The following is a 20,967-nucleotide window of genomic DNA, read 5'->3' as shown; positions in this document are numbered from 1 at the left end:
GCTCTTCAGTGAGGCCTGAGCAGGGTCTTGGGCTGGAGGAACCCTGGGCTCCAGCACCCACTTAGTAGGAGAAATATATAAAACAGGTACTGTTAATGAGGGAGTTAGACAGAGGTACGATCCAGGTACAACACCCCAACCTGTGTGTTCCAAACTCGGCTCAGCCATCTCTCCACAGTTCTGCAGCCAACTCCCACAGTGCCTGGAGCCATCTCCAGAAATGCAACCCTGGCCATGGTCTCCACTTTCCTAAGGCCTCCCATACTTCTCTCTCACGAGCATCCTCACAGAGCAAGGTGTCCAAAGAGTAGCTGCCAGAGCCTTCATGGCTTCATGGAATATCTTGGGCCCCACCCTCTTCCCTCTCCTCCCCTCTGCCACTGAGTTACACCTGAGGACATTTGGGTTTAGCTGGCCCTTTCTCATGTCTCCATCAGACTAGGAGCACAGGAAGCTGGTGGTTAGTGATTTATTCATGACAACGTCTGAACAACTCGGTGGGCCATTGGGCATGTAAGAGGAAGTCACAGTCACTGCTAGATTATCCTCAACCCAAACATGACCTGGGCCACATCTCTTCTCTTCTCAGCTCTTCCTGGGCTCACCTAGTTCCAGGTCTCCAGCTGGCAGAGGGGAGAAGGAATCCATGCATACATCTGAGCTGCTGTGAGCTCTGACTTGAAGGGAAGCTATAGAAACTCTTTATGGAAAGTAACTAATATGTTTAAAGCTTATAAAATAAATTGAAAATTGTGTTGGCTCCGGTCAGTCTGGCTCTCAAGCATTACACATATCAGCTAGGTCACATTTTACATTTAAGTAATGCGAAGCTGGTACCTTGAAACTGTCCATGTCACAATACGCACCATAGAAAGTGACCAATAATATACCCCCACTCCAAAATGGCATACTAACACACTTTTGATTATGCACAGGTACACTTGTAGGGATGGTGTTTCTGTCTTCCGCCACTGTGGTCCAGCACAGCATAGACGCTCCAGATGTGGGCAGAAGGTGAGGTGAGCTCACAGAAACCCCAGGGTGAGGTAACAGTGAAAATCATCTGAGACACTGGCACTAAGTGAGCAGATGTGCTGGTACCCAGAGGAAAAGTTGTCTGACCTACATAAAATCCATCAGCAAAGGCAGAGGGCCAGTGGCCTTGAAATGTGGATGTGGGGGCCATAAAGAAAACGATAGACGCCAAAGCCTGCTCCAGGTGAGGCCCCACAGCTTCCGGGAGAATCTGTCTGTCCAGACCAGCATCCTCTCAGACAAGAGGAGCAAAACTACAGGTTCATCCAGGAGTAGCTCTTTGACTCTGCCCAGACATCAAAGGAAAGCAGAGGGAGACTGTGATTCTGGTTTGGGTTTTATTTTATTTTTTTATTGTGTTTTAAGCGTATAGGTATTTTGCTTGCCTGTATGTTTGTGAACAGTGTGTGTGCCTGGTATCTGCAGAGGCCAGAAGACAGCATCAGATCTGCTGGAGCTGGAGTTACAGACAGTTGTGAATTGCCCTGTAAATGCTAGGAATGGGACCCAAATCTTCTGAAGAACAAGCAGTGCTCTTAACAGCTGCTGCATCTCTAGACCCCAAGGACATGTTTTGGCTTATCCTCTTCCCCCAATCTCTCTCTCTCTCTCTCTCTCTCTCTCTCTCTCTCTCTCTCTCTCTCTCTCTTGAATCCAGAACCTTGTGGATGTCGGGCAGCTATACTCCATTTTTTTTTTTTGTTCTTGGGTGCTAGGTAGCATGGAGCGAAAAAACCCAACCCAACCAACCAACCAAGCAACCAAACAAACAAACAAAATTTAACTAAAAATGTAGGAAGCTTCAGTATGGACTTAAAAATCCTAGACCCATACCGTAGGGGTTGCGTGGGGGAGGGGAGCTAAGCCTCAACTCCTTAAGTCTCAGGACTCATGTCATTTCTAATGACTGTGCGTGGGGACTTCTTCCTTGGACACCCATAGGTGCGCTCTCCATTGCCCTTCATCATTCCCGACTCTGTTCATCTCCCTGCTCTCCCCCCCTCCCTCCAGGGAGGCCAGCTGTGCAGGTTAGCACCTCTGGCCCTGACCGGCTTGTTTCCGGCTTCCTCTAGTTCCTTTCTGTCTCTTGCCAATTTCCTTCCACAGCTTTTGGCCAAGTCGGCTGGAGTTAAAACAATTTACATTGTTTCAGAAGGCAACACTTCCACAAAAGAGTTGGCACCAAAATAGAATCTGGGAATCCCCAGGTGGGTGGGCCTATGGGATCAGTGCACAGGGAGGCGTCTTGGGAAAGGAGGTGATGACTGAGTACTGGAAGATGTACAATTTGGAGGGTCACCTGTGTGCCAACCAGGGAGGTCTTTGGGGATGAGAATGGTCAGCTCATGTGCCTTATTCTTGTCTGGTACTTCCAATACGATATCAGAGAAGCCAATCCTTCCACTGTCTATCGGGTTCAATGCTTGTTGTGTAACAGCTTCTGGCTTTGGGGTCCAGAGAATGGGACTTTGGTCATTCTTGGTGCCTATTTCTGCTCAAAGGTGGCACTCTCTCCCCGGCCCCAAACCTAAGTCATAGTTCCTATTTGCTAAGGGACCAGCTGAGTTTATTTCTTTGGGACTTTCTTTGGCCAGTTTAAGATGGGCTTAGGGATGTCTCAATGCACAGTAGCTTACTTTTGCTTTTCCAGGAACGCCTAACATTCCTATCGACAAGGTCCTGCATTCCCACTGGCAGAATGGTTTGGTCCTTTGCCTTCTACCAAGAACTTTGGGTGCCTAGTTGAAATGAATCTCTGCTCGCAGTAAGATACTGAAAAGAACTTCGAGCTTGTCTGACTTACAGCCTTGGGGGCAGGAAGGGTACCTGCTGCTGTGGCTGCTAGCTTGGCCATGCTTGCCAACTGGTCTACTCTTCAATAGAGTTGTGCCTAAGCTTCCCCTGGGAGAGGGGTGATAGATGTGTGTGTGTGTGGGGGGGGGGGGGAACATGTCACAATGACAATGCATGCTGGTGAAGGGCTTCTTTATTCTCCTGACAGGAGTGTTCTACTACAATGCAACCTGCCTTTGGGCATGTGAGCCCTCCTGCACTGTTTTAGTACAGACCCCGGTAGTGTGGCATGTGGGAATACCTAGGCACATTAGAGAACCCTTGTCTAGCTTTACATAGTGGGAAAAGTTGTGGGTAGAAGTTGTAGGTGTTCATATTGCAAGTGAAGCAAGCCTTGAGGTCTCTAATTCAATGAGTCACCACCCAGGCCGATTACTGGAGGTTAGAGAACTTGTGGTAGGGACTGTCATAGCCACTGCTAGGGGCACATCTCACAAAGCCCACAGGTAGTTTTTCTGGAGGCTGGTAGGTGCCTTCTGGGCCATGTGGGGCAAGGGTCTTGAGAGAGATGTTGGGTTTTTTTTTTTTTCCTAAGTTGAGAGGAGAGGGTGGCTGCTGCAACAGGGTTCCATCCTGTTCCCCATAAGCCTGGTAATCTGGAACATTCTCACTGGAATGCAGGACTGGCATGGACAACTTTATTGAGTCTGTCAAAAGGTCAAGGCCAAACTTTACCTTGGGAATTCCCTCTTACTGGGGGACACAGAGCCTGCAGACACTGCCTTCTGTGTAGAAGGCCCACAGGTCCACTCTCTGATGTTCAGATTTCTCTTCCACATGCTATAAGACAAGAACCAGGTCTGGACTAGACAATGTTGATGGTTTTGGGCTCTCTGAATGGCCTTTGGGGTCCTCAGGAAGCGTTTGTGTGCCCTCTGCAGAGGCTAGCAGATGCTTAAGCAGTGTTGGAAGGAGTGACCTCCAGCTTCTCACAGTTCAAAGAGATCACTCTCATGATGCAGCGAGAGCATCACAGCGGCGCCACCACACAACCAGGGGTGCCTAATAAAGTCTCAGTTATAGATCTGCTTTGTCTTAAGGATTCTGCGGCAGTGAATCTTTTCTGCAGAAATAAAACCACCAGGCACCGTGGCTGTCTGTATACGGGTGTTTATTGTTTGCAAGATAAGAATGATCTGAGGATCCATCAACAAGAAAATTATTAAGTCACTTGCAGCACATCTGAACTGTGGAATATTTCATGGTCATCTAAAAGGACTAGTCAGATATTAACTAGTTAGATACTGATCCAGAGTGTTTAATGGCATTCCATTAAGTCAGGAATACAAACCGCAGAGAAACAAATATTGTACAAATGATCATTGTATTTTAAAGATTGTAATGAAATAAAAGCTCTCGTCTTTATATTTAAACATAGTAAAGGGGTACAGGTCTCATACTGGGGTAGAAGGAGGGGATGGGGCTGGAGAAACAAGAAAACAAAAGTCATTTAAAAAATGGACAGAAAGCACTAAATGAAGCAAAGTAAAACTTTAAGGAATCTACCGCCCTGGTTCTGTATTAGGATTGCAAACGGCTATATTTGCAGTTGCAAATGAGTAAAGGAATGGTGAGTCTGGAGAGGTGAAAACAGTGCTGACGGAATTGGATGCCGGAAGTGCAGCCCCGCCCCCTTTGACCCGCTGTCAGTTTGCGCTGTTGCTGTTCTACAGCGCAATTGTTTTAACTCAGGAAAACTTAGAAGGGCTAAGAAAACCCCTCCGGATCCATAAGTAAGAGCAAGGACATCTCCGCTAAAAACCAAACAGGAGACTTTTGCAGTCAAATCACATGGACACTCATTGGCTGTCGCAGTTAGGTTCATGGGGTGTGACAACCAATGGTTTGAGAGAACACAGCAATCATGGAGCATGGACTCTGTCCAGCCTAAGCGTTTTCACGTTGGAAGGAACTTGGTTATCCACTGCTTTGTGCGCTTTGGTAACTAATCCTTAAGCCTGGAGCTGAAACACCAACATCACCATCTAAGAACTATTCCTTTTTTATTGCCTGATATTTAAAATGGCATGCTAGGGATAAACTGTGTTCTGGGCTTCTCCCTGCTCTCTGGTTTAGGATCAGTAGACAGTAGGCGGAGGAGGTGTGTCTTGGCAGCAATGGAGTACTGCAGCAGGCTGGTTTCTCTGGGCTGTCTGTCCAGTGGAAAAGGTTCCGCGCCCTGCTTCATGTCCCTTTACCACTCGAAGCCTCCCAGAGGTGTCCTTGAGAATAACTGATAGCACTGGGAGCTAAGCACATGAGGTGCCGTTATCAGCACTCGTGTTCTGAAATGTTGCAGATGAATCCTTTGACAATACCCGACCCCCCTGGCAGATGCTCCTTTCACAAGAGAACACCCAGAAGCAGTTATCTCCAGATACCGTTCACCAACGCCTGGGGTCCTGAAAGGTGAGGAAAGCCTGCAGAAGAATCTTAAAAGATTTTTTTTTAAACATTTAGGCAATATTCATATTTTTAATACATATTTAAATTCACAAAGTGGCATATCAGTTCTTGTGATAGCAGACCACAATTCTTTATTGATTCTCCCTAAAGATGTCATTTCTCCTAGGGTTTTTGGGCAATAATTATATTTTTGGAATGTTAAATGATTAACTGAGATTAGGTTTTACCAAAGTGGCCTTAAAAATGGATAGTGTTGCAGAAAGCTCTGTGCAAAGCGAGCATCATAGGCCAGAACACACACACACACACACACACACACACACACACACACACGTAAATGTGTCACTTACAAAGGTTTTCTTAACTTTGCAGACATTGCAGGGGCCCAAACATCCTTGTGAAGAAGCATCTAGACACCACAAACACATTCTGCCCTGAAGCTGCTCTCTGGGAGGTGAGTGGCAAATTTCCCTATAATCTGATATCTGAGCCTTTGTCTAGTGTCATGTCTACTTTAGCTTAACTTCTGTTATATTCTGATATAAATTCTGTTATGTCTCGGTGTCAAGCAAGGAGCACAGTTGTAGCTCAGGGCTTTCACTCAGTTCAGAGTGTGACTTCAACATTTCACTCCACATTCAGGACTGCACTTGGGCCCGAGTCTTGAAGGGATCAGGAGGCAGCTCTAGGCTACACAGAGCAGAAAACATGAGGGAAGACAGGCCAGGGGAAACTAGCTGTTTTCTAACTGTACTGGAGTGGGGACTCCAGCAATGTGAGCCTCAGTTCCCTGGAGTTGGAAAATCAGGCAGAGTGCACAGGGCAATTCTCGCATTCTTTGGCTGGTTTGTAATGGCAGGAACAAGCCAGGTCCCACGGGGTGGAGCATGGGAGCACTGAAACACCTTATCAAACACAGGGAGCAAGGGGTAAGGAGTAGGGGGATGGGGGGTACTTGGGAGGGACTTTTGAAGTGCTGTTGTACTTTCAGGACACTCGGGGATAGAAAGGGAGAACTGGACTACCTCTGTCCACCTTTGCCCACCAGCTCACCTCTGTGGCCACCAGCTCCATTGCTGTTTATTTCACAATAAACCAAATAAAACCCAGCAGGCAGACCATCGCCGTTTGGTCCACTGCGATCCGCAGAGCAGCTCCCTTTTCCAGCCAGAAATCACAGTGCTTGGTGGAGCAGATCTCTTTGATCAGCCGCCACAGGACCCGCTGGTGGAGCTTGCTATCCTGCTTCTCCCGGGAGAACTCAGCCTGGTTGGCCGCCTGGGTGGCATTGACACAGCTGGTCACCAGCATCTCCTTGGTCACGTTGGCATCAGAGCAGCCTTCGTAGTAGATCCCATCAGGGAACTGCCAGTAGTTGGCGGCGTAGTACCTGTTGCCCTCTGCTCCGAAGTCGATGTCCAACTTCCGGCCTTGCTTGATGAAGGTTCCTGGGCGGTTCTCAGCTACCCGGGCTTCGGTGATCTGGCCGCTGCTGGGCAGGACCTTCCGGTTCCACTTGAACCTGTGTTTTATGCCCCTCGCCTTGACAGTGGAGAGGTGGCTGGCAAGCAGCACGCAGAGGATGGCCAGCTTCCATGTGCCCAGATGGTTCTTCATGGTTCGAGAATCTGCAAGGGAAAGGCTGGGCTGTCACTCTCTCCTCAGGTGGCCTCCCGCCCTCCAACAAGTGACAGATTTTAAAGGAATCCTCAGATCATAATGATGTCCCATGCACAGGCTGCTCGGGGTCAACTCACTGCCAGCTTGCTCTCTTTGTTTTGGCCAGGGATTGCTCCTCTTGGTCTGATGTTGGCTGTTTGGGGCTGAGCTGTAGACTATGCATAGGAACACAGAGCATTGTGGCATAAGGAAGGCAGCCTTCTCTTGTGTTCTCTAATCTTTCAAGTTAATGATCCCTAGGAGGTAAGAGTTGGAATCAAAGGGCCTGACCTAGTCTTTCTTACATTCTAGTGCCCTGAGTTGGCACCATTTCAGACTGGTTCTGCTGTCGACTCCCAGATACTGGTTGCTGATTCTAAGGAGACCGGTGAGAAAAGGAGGCTCAGTTGGAGGAGAAAAGGAGAGTGGACATGTAGTCAGGGGTATCTTACGTCACGGTCAAAATGTGCTGTCAGGAATGTTCGCAGTCTCACTCAGGGACAATGTACCCTCTGCTCATTCTAATAGCTTTCAATCACAAGCTTATTAAATGTTGGCCCCTATACTCTGTTAAGCCTGTTGACGGTATGATCTAATTCTCACAAGGAGAAAATACTTTTATCCGATTTTTGTAACTTGTCCTGGGATTCAGAGATATCTAGTAATTTGCCCTAAGCTGCATGTACTAGGTGGCCATCTGGAACTGAGCGTTGATTCTGAGCTCACACCCCATTATCCGAGTCCCACTGCCTGTGAATAATTCAGGGGCAGGTGCTGTTAATGGTTTGTGTCCCTAGGGGCATGGTGGCTCCTAAGCCAACAGAAATCAGGGCTGTTGAGGGATTTTGAGAAAGGTTAGAGCAGTGGTTCTCAACCTGTGGGTCATGGCCCCTTGGGGGAGGAGTAACATATCAGAAGTCCTGCATATTATATATTACAATTCATGACAGGAGCAAAATTACAGTTATGACAACATGAGGAACTGTATTAAAGGGTCACAGCATTAGGAAGATTGAGAACAACTGCATTAGCCCAAAGGGGTGTCAGTGAGACTTGAGAGGCTGCCACAGGTACCTATCTTAGGGTCCAAAGAGCTGCCAATCTCAGGGAATCTTCCCCACTCCCCTTTACCGCCACTTCTAGCAGCTGTGACATCTTGCTCCTGAAGCTACAGTGGCCACTGTGGAAATCCACCCCGAAGACCAGCATCAGAGTGTTCCAGCACCAGGGCCTTTGTCTGTGTTCACCAGGGACATAGAGAGATTCCTATAGCATAATGGGTCAAGGCTGTCACCTAGACAAAGATTTACTGTGGGTCCCTGGAGTGCCAGAGCAAGCATGGCTCTGTCACTCACTGTAGCATCCTCAGACAGGCTCAGTGTTCACATTAGACTGTTTTTAACTCTGGGGGCAACACTGTACTTATCAAACAAAACAAAACAAAACAAAACAAAACAAAAACAAAAGAAGACCCAAGCTCTCCCAGCCTAAGAGCATATCCTGTCATCCATGGAGGATGCAAAGGTGCCCCATTCTTGTGAGCCTTGCCTGTCTCAGCCCTTCTGTGGGTAAAGCACAAAGCCTCTACTGCCTCCCACCCCAATTACCCCAATGAGCCAAACCAACTTTTTCCCAAAGAAGTCTAAGTACAAAGTAAATATTCATTGGTCTTCCAAATAAGGGCCATGGTGTTAGATTCTACCTTGTGGTAGTAAAATCTTAAATAAGAGTAATAGCATAAAAGACATTTAAGAGTGAGCCCCACCCACAAAACCATTTTATTTTAAATAAAAGCACAGATTTCTTGAGACAGGACTTAAGTTTTCACAGACAAGGGATTAAAAGTAGCAACAAAACTCCCACCAGTTAGCCCTACCATTTCCCAGTAGCATCAGAGCATAGGAATACAGAAGCAGCTAGGAATGAATGAGACGGCTCATAGCATCCCTCCCTGCCTGGGACAGGAGGTGGGGGTGGGGGTGGGCTGGAAGGGAAGTCACAAGCCACCGCTTGGTCTGGGAAATCCCCCGCCACATACCTCAGTTCTCTGCTACTGTGGCCTCTGAAGCTTGGAGCCCTCACTTCTCTGGAATGCCTTCTCTAGGCCACCACTCAGCTATATAGGAGCTGGTGTGTGTATGTGTGGGGGGGTGGCCTCTCTACCGAGCTCCAGCCCTCCAAATAGGGCAGCCCTTCCCTTTGGCAGGACCAATCAAGGGCTCCTGCATCACTATCACTCCTCCACCCTGGAAGGTTGGAGCTTCTTGTTACTCTTCACTGATAAAACCACGTGAAGATCTTGATGTTAAGAAAGGCCTGGGAAGAATACTCAGAACTACAGTTTGGGCAGCTTTCTATACCCACCGCTAAGGGGGCTTAAGGAAGCCTTGCTGGGCACATCTGTTGTCCTGCCCCTTAAGACCAGTTCCAGTGGCAAGAGGCCTCTTTCAGGCAACCTCATGGGAAGGGACAATTAAGAACTGCCATTTATTTGTCTGGATTCTCTCCCCCTCCCCCCACGCCATGTTGCCGGAGCCCACAAAAGTGGAAAAAATGGGTAGGTGGGAAAGCAGGACTAATAAGTGAGGGGCGAGACAAACTTGAAGAGTTCCCAGGACTTTGGGCTAGTTGGGGGTCCCTAGGGATACTTGAGGTCAAGGTTAGCCCTAAGGCCAATGGGTTACAGACCTGTGAGAACTGGAGAAGTAGAGCCAGAAGGGCAGGAACCAGCTACACACAGATGATAGCAGTAAAAATGCACTCTTCGAGGGTCTTCCCTGCTGCTCAGGTGCAGTGGGGAGGAGAGCCGAATCATGTCACCCGCCTGCCCCCCCGCCCCCCCCACCCCTGCACCCCCCATGGCAGGAAGCTCACAGGTACCAAGGCCTTAAACACAGGGACTTTCTGGAGTGTGCCTGTTGTGATTACTACTGGAAGACAAAGTTAAAAGTGAGTTCTGGAGGTAAGGATAGGTAAGATTGCCTGTAAACAGAATGCTGCCTTTGTCTTCAATGGTATCCCACTGGAAACTAAATCAAGCTGCCTTTCCTGTAATGGTCAGCAGATGGCGCCAGAAGAATTTACAAAGATTTTTCAGTCTGGCGGTGGACTTCCTAGCTATCCCACCAGAACTAAGAACTGTTGTCCTAGGATTGAGGACTTCTAGCTGTGCCTCCACCTCACCTCTGCCTTTTTGCCTTTGTTGTGTGTTTGTTTGTTTGTTTGTTTGTTTGTTTTTGATTGTTTGTTTGTTTTACTTTAAAGTTTGTTTCATTTCCTCTCTTAAAAAGATGTTTGTATTTCTTTGTAGACTTACAGACTTTCTGTGCATGTGAACACACATGATGCAAACACTGCTTTGTGCAGATCGTTTGCAAATTAATGCAGAGAAACCAAACCAAACCAAAACAAAAAACCCAAAAATTTCTAACATTTTACTACCCAAAGGCAATTTTCTGTGAAATTTTGTTGGTCATATACGTGCTTAAGGACATAACTAGGGTTTGTTGCATGCAGAACTGGAAAGGATCCAGAATCTTCTAGTTCACCAACTCTGTACTAATCGTGGCACAGGCTCAGACAGGTTCAAGGCCTGTGACTTAGCCTGGAGGCAGTGAGTTCTGGGGCCTCATCCCTCCGTTCTGTGTCTATGAAGCATCTCCACGGCTGCCCGCCTCTCTCGGCTTCCCAGTCCTTTTCTGAGAAGGGCTTTGCCAGAGGGTGGTAGGAAGGAGTGCCAGACCTGAAGAGACTGCAGATTCCTCTGGATTATAAGCAAAGGGCTGTTCTCAAAGGCACCAGGAAGGGTGGAAGACAGAACATGCTGGAGAATAAGGAGGAATTCTAGAAGCTAAGCCGCTAACAAGATGAAATGAAGTGTGAACCAGATGCCGAGTCTGCACATCTAGCCCCTGCCTCACACATGGCCTTCCAGCCTCAAATGATGGGGAAGAGGGAGACTTCTTTATAGGAGCAGAGAGGCCAGAGCCAAGGGCATTGTCTCCCTGCCCAGACAATGACAGGAAGGCTACCTAGGTGTAAGGGGCCACTCCTAGGATGTGAGTGTTCCGGGACCTGGGGGAGGGGGGTTGGCATGTCTCTTGTGAATATACAAATATTAGAAATTCAAATGTGTTGAGAAGACGTGACAGGAAAAAGGGGTAACTCCAGTATGCACAAACAGGTCTTTATTTGATAAAGTCTTCAATTTGATTAGATCCTGGGTTAGTTAAGAACACTTAAAAATAAATACAGCAACCATCAAGACCCAACTTCCAACATGAAATAGACTCTCCTTCAAAAGCTTCCTGTGTGACATCACTCTCTGCGTTTGTGCCAAGGAGGAGAATGGCTTACTTAGCTCCTCCTCTCGTCTGAATCTTATTTCTATGCTGCTCTCAATCATTCAGAACCTCAAGCTTCTCCCACCTCATAAGGATCATATTCCACCATGGATCTGAGCGAAGACACTGAGGCCCTGGTCCCCACTTATCAGTCCTCCTGTGACTCCAGCCCTATGCAGCTCGGTGAACTGAGCACCAACCACTACCCTCTCATACTCAACTCCCCAGTAATGCCTGTCCCTCCTGTATCTGTCAGTCCCTGACATTAGCGGGGATCCCACTGGGTAATGACTGAGTGTCCTGGTTGCTCATAGGAGCCAGTTGATTGCATCCTGGTTTCCCATGTTCCTTCAGGTCATGCATCCTTTCTCTAGAGGAGAGCTGGGCAGTCGTGTTAGCCACTTTTCTTGTTTCCACAGTGCTCAGTCTGCCTCCTTGGTCTCACAAACCAGGCTGTGATGCGGTTGGTGCTTCTTTAAAAGTCCTTCCAGCTCAAGTGGCTTGGCTGCGGAGCATCCCTGAGTGCAAGGTGCTCAGTACTGGGTCGGTACTAAGGTCCCACCTACAGGCTGGATGGTGGATTTTTTCCTTCCTTTATATGGAAGATATGTCTGCAAGGGTATCCGTTATCTTCTTCACCTCACTCTTCTCCTTCTTGTTATCCAACTCTTCTTGTAGGCCCCATGGTCTTGGATCTGAGGAAGGACTCTTTAGCCTACATCTAATTTGCATTCTTTTGCCATTGCACTCAGCTGGGTGGAAGAAATAGCAAGCCAAATGCCTCCATCTCCTCTCTTCTTCTTTTACTTTCCTTGACAAGTTAGAGGTGAATGTGTAGTCTGCATCCACGTACCTTTTCTCCATTGTAAACCCTCTCCCCCTTATACAGGCAAGTTCTTCCAGGGAAAACAACTCAGACTAGTTTACATGGCTCACTACCCATAACACAAGCCGTACAGCTGATACCACAGCTTGCTTTCAATCCCATATGTGATACTATAGGGATTATCACGTATTCTGTAGTTCACCAAAGGTTTGAGGGGCATCCTGTATTCACATGGTAGCTCATCAAGGAAGCACAGACTCCATATCACATAAAAGAAGATGTCCACCCTGATATTTCCCCCATGGACACCCGTTCTCTGACAACTCAGTCCTGGCTGCATGTCCTATCACTCATCTCAGGGAGCATGTAACTAGTACTGCCTCAAGGAGGGGCCAATAAATCATAGACATGTTCTCTCACACTGTCAGCAAAATGAATCCTCCCCCCTTATCTGTGTCAGGTACATGGTCATAGTGACAACAAAGTCACTAATACATTCCCAGCCAGATCCTATAAAAAACAAGCGTGTGTTGTTTATAAGAAACATGGTGATAGTGGCAAGGAGAGCTAAAAGCTGCCACTCACCTCATGCAGTTAACCGTTTGCCCAGGTTTCCTCGGACCCTAACACGTGTCATCCCTAAACCAGCAGGAAAAGGTCCAAAAGGACATTCCCGAGGACAGGCAGTGTCACTGTCGTAGTCTGGGGTGGTCTTTATGCTCAGGGAGGCCCTCAGGTGCTGGGCATGAGCTCTGCCTCCAGCCACTGAGGTTACCTCACTAGAGGAGAGCATGGGCCTTTGCTCCCTCATGGGAAGAACCCCTTGCCTAAGACAGACAATGCCTTCCGGGCATCTCTGGGGGAGGTCACAGTTGACAATGACAATTGGTTCCCACATCTATTCACGAGGTGCCACAGGTCTCATGTCACAACTGCTGCAATGAAGGCTTAGCAAATGCTGCCGAGCGCATACACGTGGGAGGGACAGAGTTCCATACACGCTCTTCCCCTGAAATAGTAGAAGGCATTGGAAGTGGGCAGTGGTTGTTTTGAATGCGCAGGCATGTGCTAACATGTTAATTAGTGGCCTACCAGAAGCACTAGCTTTAGGTCCTTAAAGGCAATTGGCAAAGAGTAGCAAGCCAGAGACTGGATCTGTGATAACCCTTGATGTCAAATCAAAGCTCTATGCAAGTTAGCGTTGGTGGGGAGAGCAAATGCCGAGCTGCAGAGCAGTCAAGAAAATGCCAAGGTCACTTCTTGGAACCAGATATTGCAAAAGTAGGAATTAGGGACTCAATATTTCAAGTGCTCTTGTTGAAGTATAACATACAGAAAAATGCACAAAGACACAGTTTAGTAATTTTAAAAAACAAACTTTATCCCTCTATCTATGTATATAATACATTATTCCAAATACCTGGGTCCTCAGTGGTACCCAGTGTCTTGACTTCTAATATCAGGCTAGACTTCCTTGTCTTTTATGTGGACTATAGATGAAATCACACGATAGGTTCTCCTTTATGGCTGGCTTCTTTTGTTCAGCATCATGTGTATGAGATACACCAACATTGTCATTTCAGAGATATGATCTTTGGATTCCTGTTGCTGGTATTTGGCTATATAAACAGACCACAATCTATTTCTGTTCATCTATTGTGAATGAATCTATTGCTATGAAAATTCTTGTGTAGGCGTCTTGGTAAAGATAGTTTCCATTTCTGTTGGGCAAATACTTAGGAGTGGAATTCTGGCCATTGGTGAGGCATCTGGAGCACCTTTATGGTGACACCCTCCTCCAACATGGATAGCTTCAATTTAAAGGATTGGCTAAATCTTCATTTCACTTAAACTGACATATGGAAAACGAATCAGATTTTGCATCTGGATATGAACTAACAGTCAGTGGAAGTGACAAGCAGCATGAGGTTCATGTAGGGAAGGAAGGCCAGGTACAAAAGCAAGTCACCACAGGAAAGGCCAAGTCATCCCAGACAACACAGACAGGATGACCCATGCTTGAGGATTCAGCAAGGCCCAAGGAGAGGGAACAGGTGGAGGAATGCAGCGTGGGCTCTGGGGAGCTGAGCACCAAGAGAAGCCTCCTTTTGCAATACCTGAAATTCACATAGCCCAGGCTTGCCAAACATCTTAAGAGTGTGACGAAGGCGTGCCCTCCTCACCTGCATAATTTCCTTGTGAGGTAGAGAAGCAACACCTGGACAGAATGTGAAGTCAGGAGGAAGAAAACCATCAGGTTCCCACCAGGCAGAAGGAAGGCGCTGAAATAGTTTCTATGAGGAGCCACGTAGAATGTGTAGAGAAGGTAGCTACTGGATTTGCCTGGTGCGTGAGGCAATCGCCACAGCAAGCAACCCCCACTCCTTCACAATCCAGAGCTCATCCTCCAGAAGATCTTAGCTTGACTCTGAGTTAACTTTCAGTCTGTGCACATTTAAGAGCAAGAACGTATTACTTCATTATTCACACTTCAGTAAGCTGGTGTGTAGAGAAAGAGTTTTCAGGCTAGACTGTGAGAGAATTGTGCTTGTAGTCCTCCCTGTCACTGAGTTCTCTGGCCCAGGAGTCCACTAAGGCCAGGGAACATGACAAACAGCAGAGAGGGCCTGGAGGCTTAAGAATCTTCCAAGTGGTTTTCCCTCGTTGTTGAAGTTGAACCCTTGGAGAACTGGGCTTTAATATGAAGCTGAGTGGATACCTCTCACATGTAAGGACCCATCCCTTGCCTGAGCGGTGTTGGTGAACAGGGTGGTAGGCATGCCCACAGGATGGGCTTCATATCGTGAAGGCAGAGGACCTTGCCAGCTTTCCACAACTCCCACTGAATTACAGCCGACACTCCCTGCTTCGTGTTAACTCATAATTAGTCTAGCTTTATGCCAGGACTGTTTGCCACATTATCTGTGTGGGAGGGACATTATCTGGTTTAGAGTTTTTGCATCTTCACAGACATCAGCCAAACGACAACTTTGGTTGAACACGACGAAACTTTTCCCTTGGTGCCTGACATAGTGGTGCAGTGGTTGAGCTCTGTATAGAACGGGGACATCTCTGCAGTGGGCACTAGCAGGTGGCACCCTCGGTACCTCAGCGAGTGCTGAGCAATGACTTCCATCTGTGCAAGGGCACTGAGTATACAGATAGCAGTATCTTTAGGAGCGGCATCTCTGGGAGAGAACCCAGAAAGTCCGTACAGTCACCAGGATGTCTTAGGACCCGTGTAGAGCAGCAGGCACACTACTAGGATGCTTACAATGAGACGACGTCGAGAACTGAATTGTGTCCTCACAAATGTATAGGACAAGACTCTAACCCCTAGTACCTCAGAATGTGACGGTATTTGGAGATCAGGTCTGTAAAGGAGAGACGAAGTGATTAGGATGAGGTCATATGTGTGAGCTATAATCCAAACAAAGCCGACGTCCTTATATGGAGCGGTGACTAAGGCACAGCTGTGCACAGAGGGAAGCCCGTTGCAGGGAGGTGGTGACCTCTGTGCCAGATGCCTAAGTGCCACAGTAACCCAATGACACAGCATTTCCAGAGTATGTTCTGGGAGAACCAATGGTGTGCCTTTGGGCAGGTGACAGATGAGTCCATCACCCATCAGCTTTTTAAACTGGAGACCTTTGTGAGGACCCAGTAAGGCCAGATGTGATGAGGGTGAGGCACAGGGACAAGACCGAGCCAGTGCTAAAGACAGGATCCCCGAAGGCAGTGGGCCAGCATGAGGTGTCCTCTGAGGGGATTAGAATAATTGCTAATCTCCTTCCCTCTATAGAAGCGTTATCTGTTCCCTGTGAAAAACAGATCTCCTGAGAAACAGAGCCCAAAGTATCACGACGTATGGAAAAATACACACATGTTATATGTATGTATGTGTATGTGAGAGATTCATTATGAGAAGTTGGCTCATATGATAAAGGAAGCTATGACATCCCATGATCTGCTCTCTTCCAACTGAAGAGCCAGGAAAGCCAGGGTGTATTTCTAGTCCAAAGGCCCAGGAACCAACAGTGTTGGTGTAAAGTCCAGCAGTAGGGCTGAGGAAGAGGACACCCCAGCTGATGCAGGGAGGTAAGGAAGCCATGTGGGCAGATCCTCCTCCTCCCCCACTTTGTTCCAGTCAGAGCCTCAAGGGCTTGAAAGCTGACCATACACAGTGGTGGGAACACTCTCCCTCACACAGCTACTGAGCTAAATGTTAGTTTCACCTGCAAACACTCCAATAGACACTCTCAGATTAATGTTCAATCTGGGAACCCCTTGACACGTAAAAGTAGCCATGACACTATATTGTTTGGAGATATGAAAAAGTACAAAAAGAAATGAAAATCACCATCTTGTGGTAACTACCTGGCAAACTTATTTCTGTTACTTTCCCCCATATATTTCATTTTTTTGTTCTCTTAAAATACATATCTGTCTATATATGTGCATTTATACATTTGTATTCTGAGTCTCATAATATGATATACGATACAATTTAAATTTTTATACTTTAAAATTATATTATGTATATTATGTATAGTTCCTTAAGTAATGAGCATTTTTGACGAACACTTTTTAGTTGCTGTGTGATATTCTATTTCACGAGAATACTGTATACGTATTTTAAAAATTTAAAATACGCTTTAGTGCAATGTTAAAACCAAATCAGCTCTGAGGGTCAGAGTTCAGAATCGAGTGTCAGCAAGTTCCCCTCGGGAGTGCGTATGCTCTGGCTGTGTGGCCAGTGGGACCCTCACAGTCTGAGACAGCCTGTCAGGGTTTGATATGGAGTATTCCGCAGAAGGCTCGTGTGTTGAAGGGGCAGCTCCTATCTTGTGGATACAGTCACTGAGAGATGATCGAATCACGTCAACACCAAATTGTCCTTTAATAAGTTCTCACTGAACGGGCTGTCAGGAGGAGAAGGCAGGTCCCGAGGGGTGTGTTCGGGGTGTCATTCCTGGCCGGCTCCTGTCTGCCTCTTTTTCTTTGCCGTAGCACACCCACAACAATGGAGCCCATGAACTGAAACTTCAGAAACTGAATCAAAGCAAACGTTTCCTCCTCTAAACTGTCTTTCAGGTGTTGATGATAGCGATGGGAAGTATATCTAACACGTACGCTATAAGAGATTTCTGTAGCACTGGCCACCATCTAGAGGGTCACCAAGAAGGTCCCTGGGGTGGTGAGAAGTGACTGTCTAGGGTGGTTGAATTGGCTCGATTTTCACCAGTGTGAAAATCTACTTACGTCTAGGTTTGAGAGGTTCCGTGGGCTCATGAAACAACAGTTCATTCTAAAGGGGGACTTAAAATTATTTTCATGATTTGGGGCCTTTGTAAGAAGTAATGGCTTCATTGTAAAAATCTGTGCTATTTCTAGGGCTGAGAGAAGGAATTTCAAGGCCTCTAGCCTGAGCCCACCCCTCCGCTCCCTACCTCACTGCCTCCTGTGGAAGGGTCTTGAGCTCACAGATGTGAACACTTTTAAGTTCACACACCTACGCTTTCTCTGAGTCCCTTTGTCCCCCACAGCCAAAATTTGGTTATCTGTAGGGCACAGAGTCAAATCTTCATGAGGTGAAGTCCATCCAGGTAAGAGCAGACTAAGAGACGTAAGAGGCCTGGTCTTTGGGTAGAGATTTCCAGCATCCTTGTTACCTGGTATGGTTTTGGAAAAAAGACAATCAGATCAGAGGAGACACCTTCAGGGGACTCTTCAAGCACTCAGTGTATGCCAAGGCTCAAACTTGGATTCTAAGAGGTGGAGGAGAAGTCAGCATCTCAGAAACAGTGTGACCTGGGGCCCTGTGGGACAGCAATGGACCTCCAAGGCCCAATTCCAAAGTATCATGAGATGTTGGACTCAGAAGCAGCAGCTGGAAGAATCGGTCCTGGGTTCATGGGATGAGAGGCAGGGCCTCCTTCTGCTGAATGTTGACTTTGAGGCAGCTACCCTCAGAAGTCCCTAGAAGCTATAATATTGAAGGGAAAATTACTATGTATCTCACACATACCTCTTGAATCCACGAGGCCCATGTCCATCTTAGAGAAACCATTTGGCCCCAAATGCCACCTTCCTTGTTTCCTTGCAGGACCCGTGGGCAACTTATTCAGAGAAAGCGAATCTGCTGAAGGTCCAAGAGACTGGATGGTCTTAGAGGCGAAGATGACGAATACACAAGAGAATCTGGGTCTTAGAGAGCTCACAGGTGAAGCTAGCTGATAGTGTCAGGTCTGAAATAAGCTACAAGCCCCACTGCCAGCAGGGCACTAATTCTGTTGACTAGGAGAAACTCCTTAGAAGTAATAGAGGGTAGCTGGTCCTGAGAGGTAGGAGGATTTCCATGAGTCAGTCAGGGCTACATAAGATCCTATCATAAACCACCTTCACAAACAAAGCGAAAGAAACGAGAGCCCAAGATTCATTTGCCAGGTTCTGCACTCTCCCTCGATGATTCCGCCAAATGCCTGTCCAAGGCTAGAGGAGTATGAGTGACTTGAACCTTGGCATCCTTGCTTTTTAGCCTCTGGCCTTCAGATCAGCAGCCATGTATCACCTGGGAGCTTGCAGACCTCACAGATTCTGGGAACCACAGAGCCCGCCCCAGGCCTGCAGTCTCAAGGCCTGCGTTTAACTAGCTTAGGTGATTTAGGCACATGTGAGTTCGAGAAGCCTGCATTGGTGGGATGGCTCCCATCCTGACTGATTAACTCTCTCACTAATGGACTAGGATCAGGCCTGGGCTGCAGAGCTTTCACACAGCAGGGCTTACCCATACCCTCCACATGCCTTTTGTCATTTGTCCAGTTCTCTCCTTCTAAGAGAGTATTCTCAGACAGATATCTGGTCTCTGGCTTTGTGAGCATGTCAGAGCTGGACACCCTTCAGTTTCTTGATCTTCCAGAAGGGCAGATTTCTCTGCACAATGTCTACATCGGCAACATGTTATTACCTGGGAATTTGTTAGAAATGTACATTTCCAGGCCCCATCCCAGGTCTCAGGAATCAGAAACTCCATGGGTGGAACCCATCACTCTGTATAACAAGTTCTCCAGGGGTTTCAGATATGGTTTCCAGTGTGGGGACAAGGACTTGTGCTAGTGGCATATGGGTTCAACACAGCATCATCTGGGAACTTGTAAGACCCAGCAGTTGGGACCAGCAGATTCATATGTACATTCAAGTTCAAGGAACCCTGCTCCACTCAAGAGGCATCCTACAAAACCGTGAGAGCCAGCCAGATGGCAGTTTCCCTGGACAATGTGGGAAGAACTCATAGGAATACAAAGGATGGAGACAGGCTAGAGCAGCCAGAGTCCAGGGTGGGGTAGAGTTCTGGGCAGCCAGAGAGGTTACCTGGTATAGGTGGAAAGGATCACAAATCGTTGGGGTCAGTTGGTCAGGTCAGGCCATAGGCCCAGGAAAGCTGGGGTCCTGGATTAAGGCTCCTAGTGGAGTAGATAGCAGGACAGGGCTATTTCCTTCCAAAGGCAGGGGACACTTTGAAGTCCTTGAAGGAGGAGGAGAGAGAGACAAAGGCAGTACCTGGCTGTTCTCTAGAACACTCTGTAATGGACAGACAGCCATATTTACTTAAACCTCTCTGTGGGTGTGTGTTGATGTTTGGGTGCATGTTAAGGCTAGTAGAGGTCTTGGGTGTCATTCTTCAGGAGACATCTACTTTGCTTATTTTTGTGACAGGTTCTCTCATTGGCCCAGAGCTCCTCGGGTAGGCTATTTTGTCTAGTTGGCAAGTCCACCTCCTCAGTGCTTGCTGCACTCAAGTGAACGCCATTGCGTCTAGCTTTTAAACGTGGGTTCTGGGGATTGAGTGGTTCTGTATGTTTGCCCAGCAAGCATTGACAGAGCTGTCTCCCTAACACTAGTTACTCTTTAAGATTCTTTTTGTAGACCTTACAGTTCTTGAAAGGCAAGCCAGGTAGGTGGTGACCCCAATCACTCACTCTGGTGTGGTTTTATCGTTTAGTGGGGCAGCTGAGAAAATTATGATTGCCAGACAATGAAGAGTTTACTTGTAAATAAGTAGGAAAATGCCCAAAAGATAGCATGAAAATGGTTGTAAGAACGTTCTTTAAGGACTGACTCTGAGGGGCATTTTTGGTTAAGTCAAGCTTTTGAGTTTGTGTTGTTCTTAGTTTTGTGACTGATGCTGTGTCAAGGTGTTATTCTTTCATTTCTGGTATGAAATCAACTGACTCTCTGAGTACTGCAGGAAGTAGGCATTGATGCCTCAACATCCTCTACAAACAGTCCTGTACCCTGTCCAACAGGTGAACCAGTGTCATAAGACCTGTTCTGGTCAAAACTGCCACCTTATACTGCTCACTGATCTAATATTGTCAAAACACCCCCCCCCCCAAGTCTCCCCACCTCCCACTGCCTTCTGTGTACTCCTCCATGACCTTAAGAAGAAGCACTTGCCCTGGTCTTTGTCTCTAGGCTTCTCTCCTGATTGGAGTCACTCCCTGAGAGCTCTCCAAGAAGGCCTGTGAATATCAGGACTGCTTTTTTCTCCTAGTGGGATTTTCCCCAGCAGGGTTGGATGATTCTCATGGGCCTGCAGGTGGCACTATCACAGCAGGAGCATCTGTGGGATGGAACACTGTGGTTTCCATCACCTCTTCTTAAGGTTTCGTGCCTTTGCACATGACAGCTGCTCAGGAAAATTCCTACCAGGTGAGCAATCACATGGCTGCACTGGTGTCTTCTCACAATGGACACCTGTACAGTGAGTCCGTTGCCTTCCCTCACAACAGACACCTGTACAGTGAGCCCATGCCTTCTCTTACAATAGACACAGGTATGCAG

General features: G+C 47.4%; 1 protein-coding gene across 3 annotated transcripts; it reads right to left on the bottom strand.

Moving 5' to 3' along the window:
• Window positions 1-3,984: 3,984 nt before the first annotated feature.
• Window positions 3,985-9,081, bottom strand: Prnd (prion like protein doppel). Of its 3 annotated transcripts, none has more exons than XM_034493897.2 (3): window positions 8,993-9,081; window positions 6,349-6,923; window positions 3,985-5,321 (listed from the first exon to the last, which is right to left on the bottom strand). In XM_034493897.2, the coding sequence occupies exon 2, from the start codon at window positions 6,910-6,912 to the stop codon at window positions 6,376-6,378; it is 537 nt and encodes a 178-aa protein (XP_034349788.1). In that variant the 5' UTR covers window positions 6,913-6,923; window positions 8,993-9,081; the 3' UTR covers window positions 3,985-5,321; window positions 6,349-6,375. The 3 variants fall into 3 exon arrangements, with proteins under 3 accessions (XP_034349788.1, XP_034349787.1, XP_076785905.1); XM_034493896.2 differs by having other exon boundaries at window positions 3,985-5,291; XM_076929790.1 differs by having other exon boundaries at window positions 3,985-6,923.
• Between the last annotated feature and the right edge of the window lie 11,886 nt (window positions 9,082-20,967).

This window comes from Arvicanthis niloticus, chromosome 2 (assembly GCF_011762505.2).
Source record: "Arvicanthis niloticus isolate mArvNil1 chromosome 2, mArvNil1.pat.X, whole genome shotgun sequence".
Taxonomy (NCBI): Eukaryota; Metazoa; Chordata; class Mammalia; order Rodentia; family Muridae; genus Arvicanthis; species Arvicanthis niloticus.
Note: the sequence above shows the minus strand (reverse complement) of the source record. Positions and strands in the feature narration are given on the sequence as shown.

Coding starts and splice junctions, on each gene's coding strand:
- Prnd (XM_076929790.1), bottom strand. CDS start 6,912: ATGAAGAACCATCTGGGCACATGGAAGCTGGCCATCCTCTGCGTGCTG.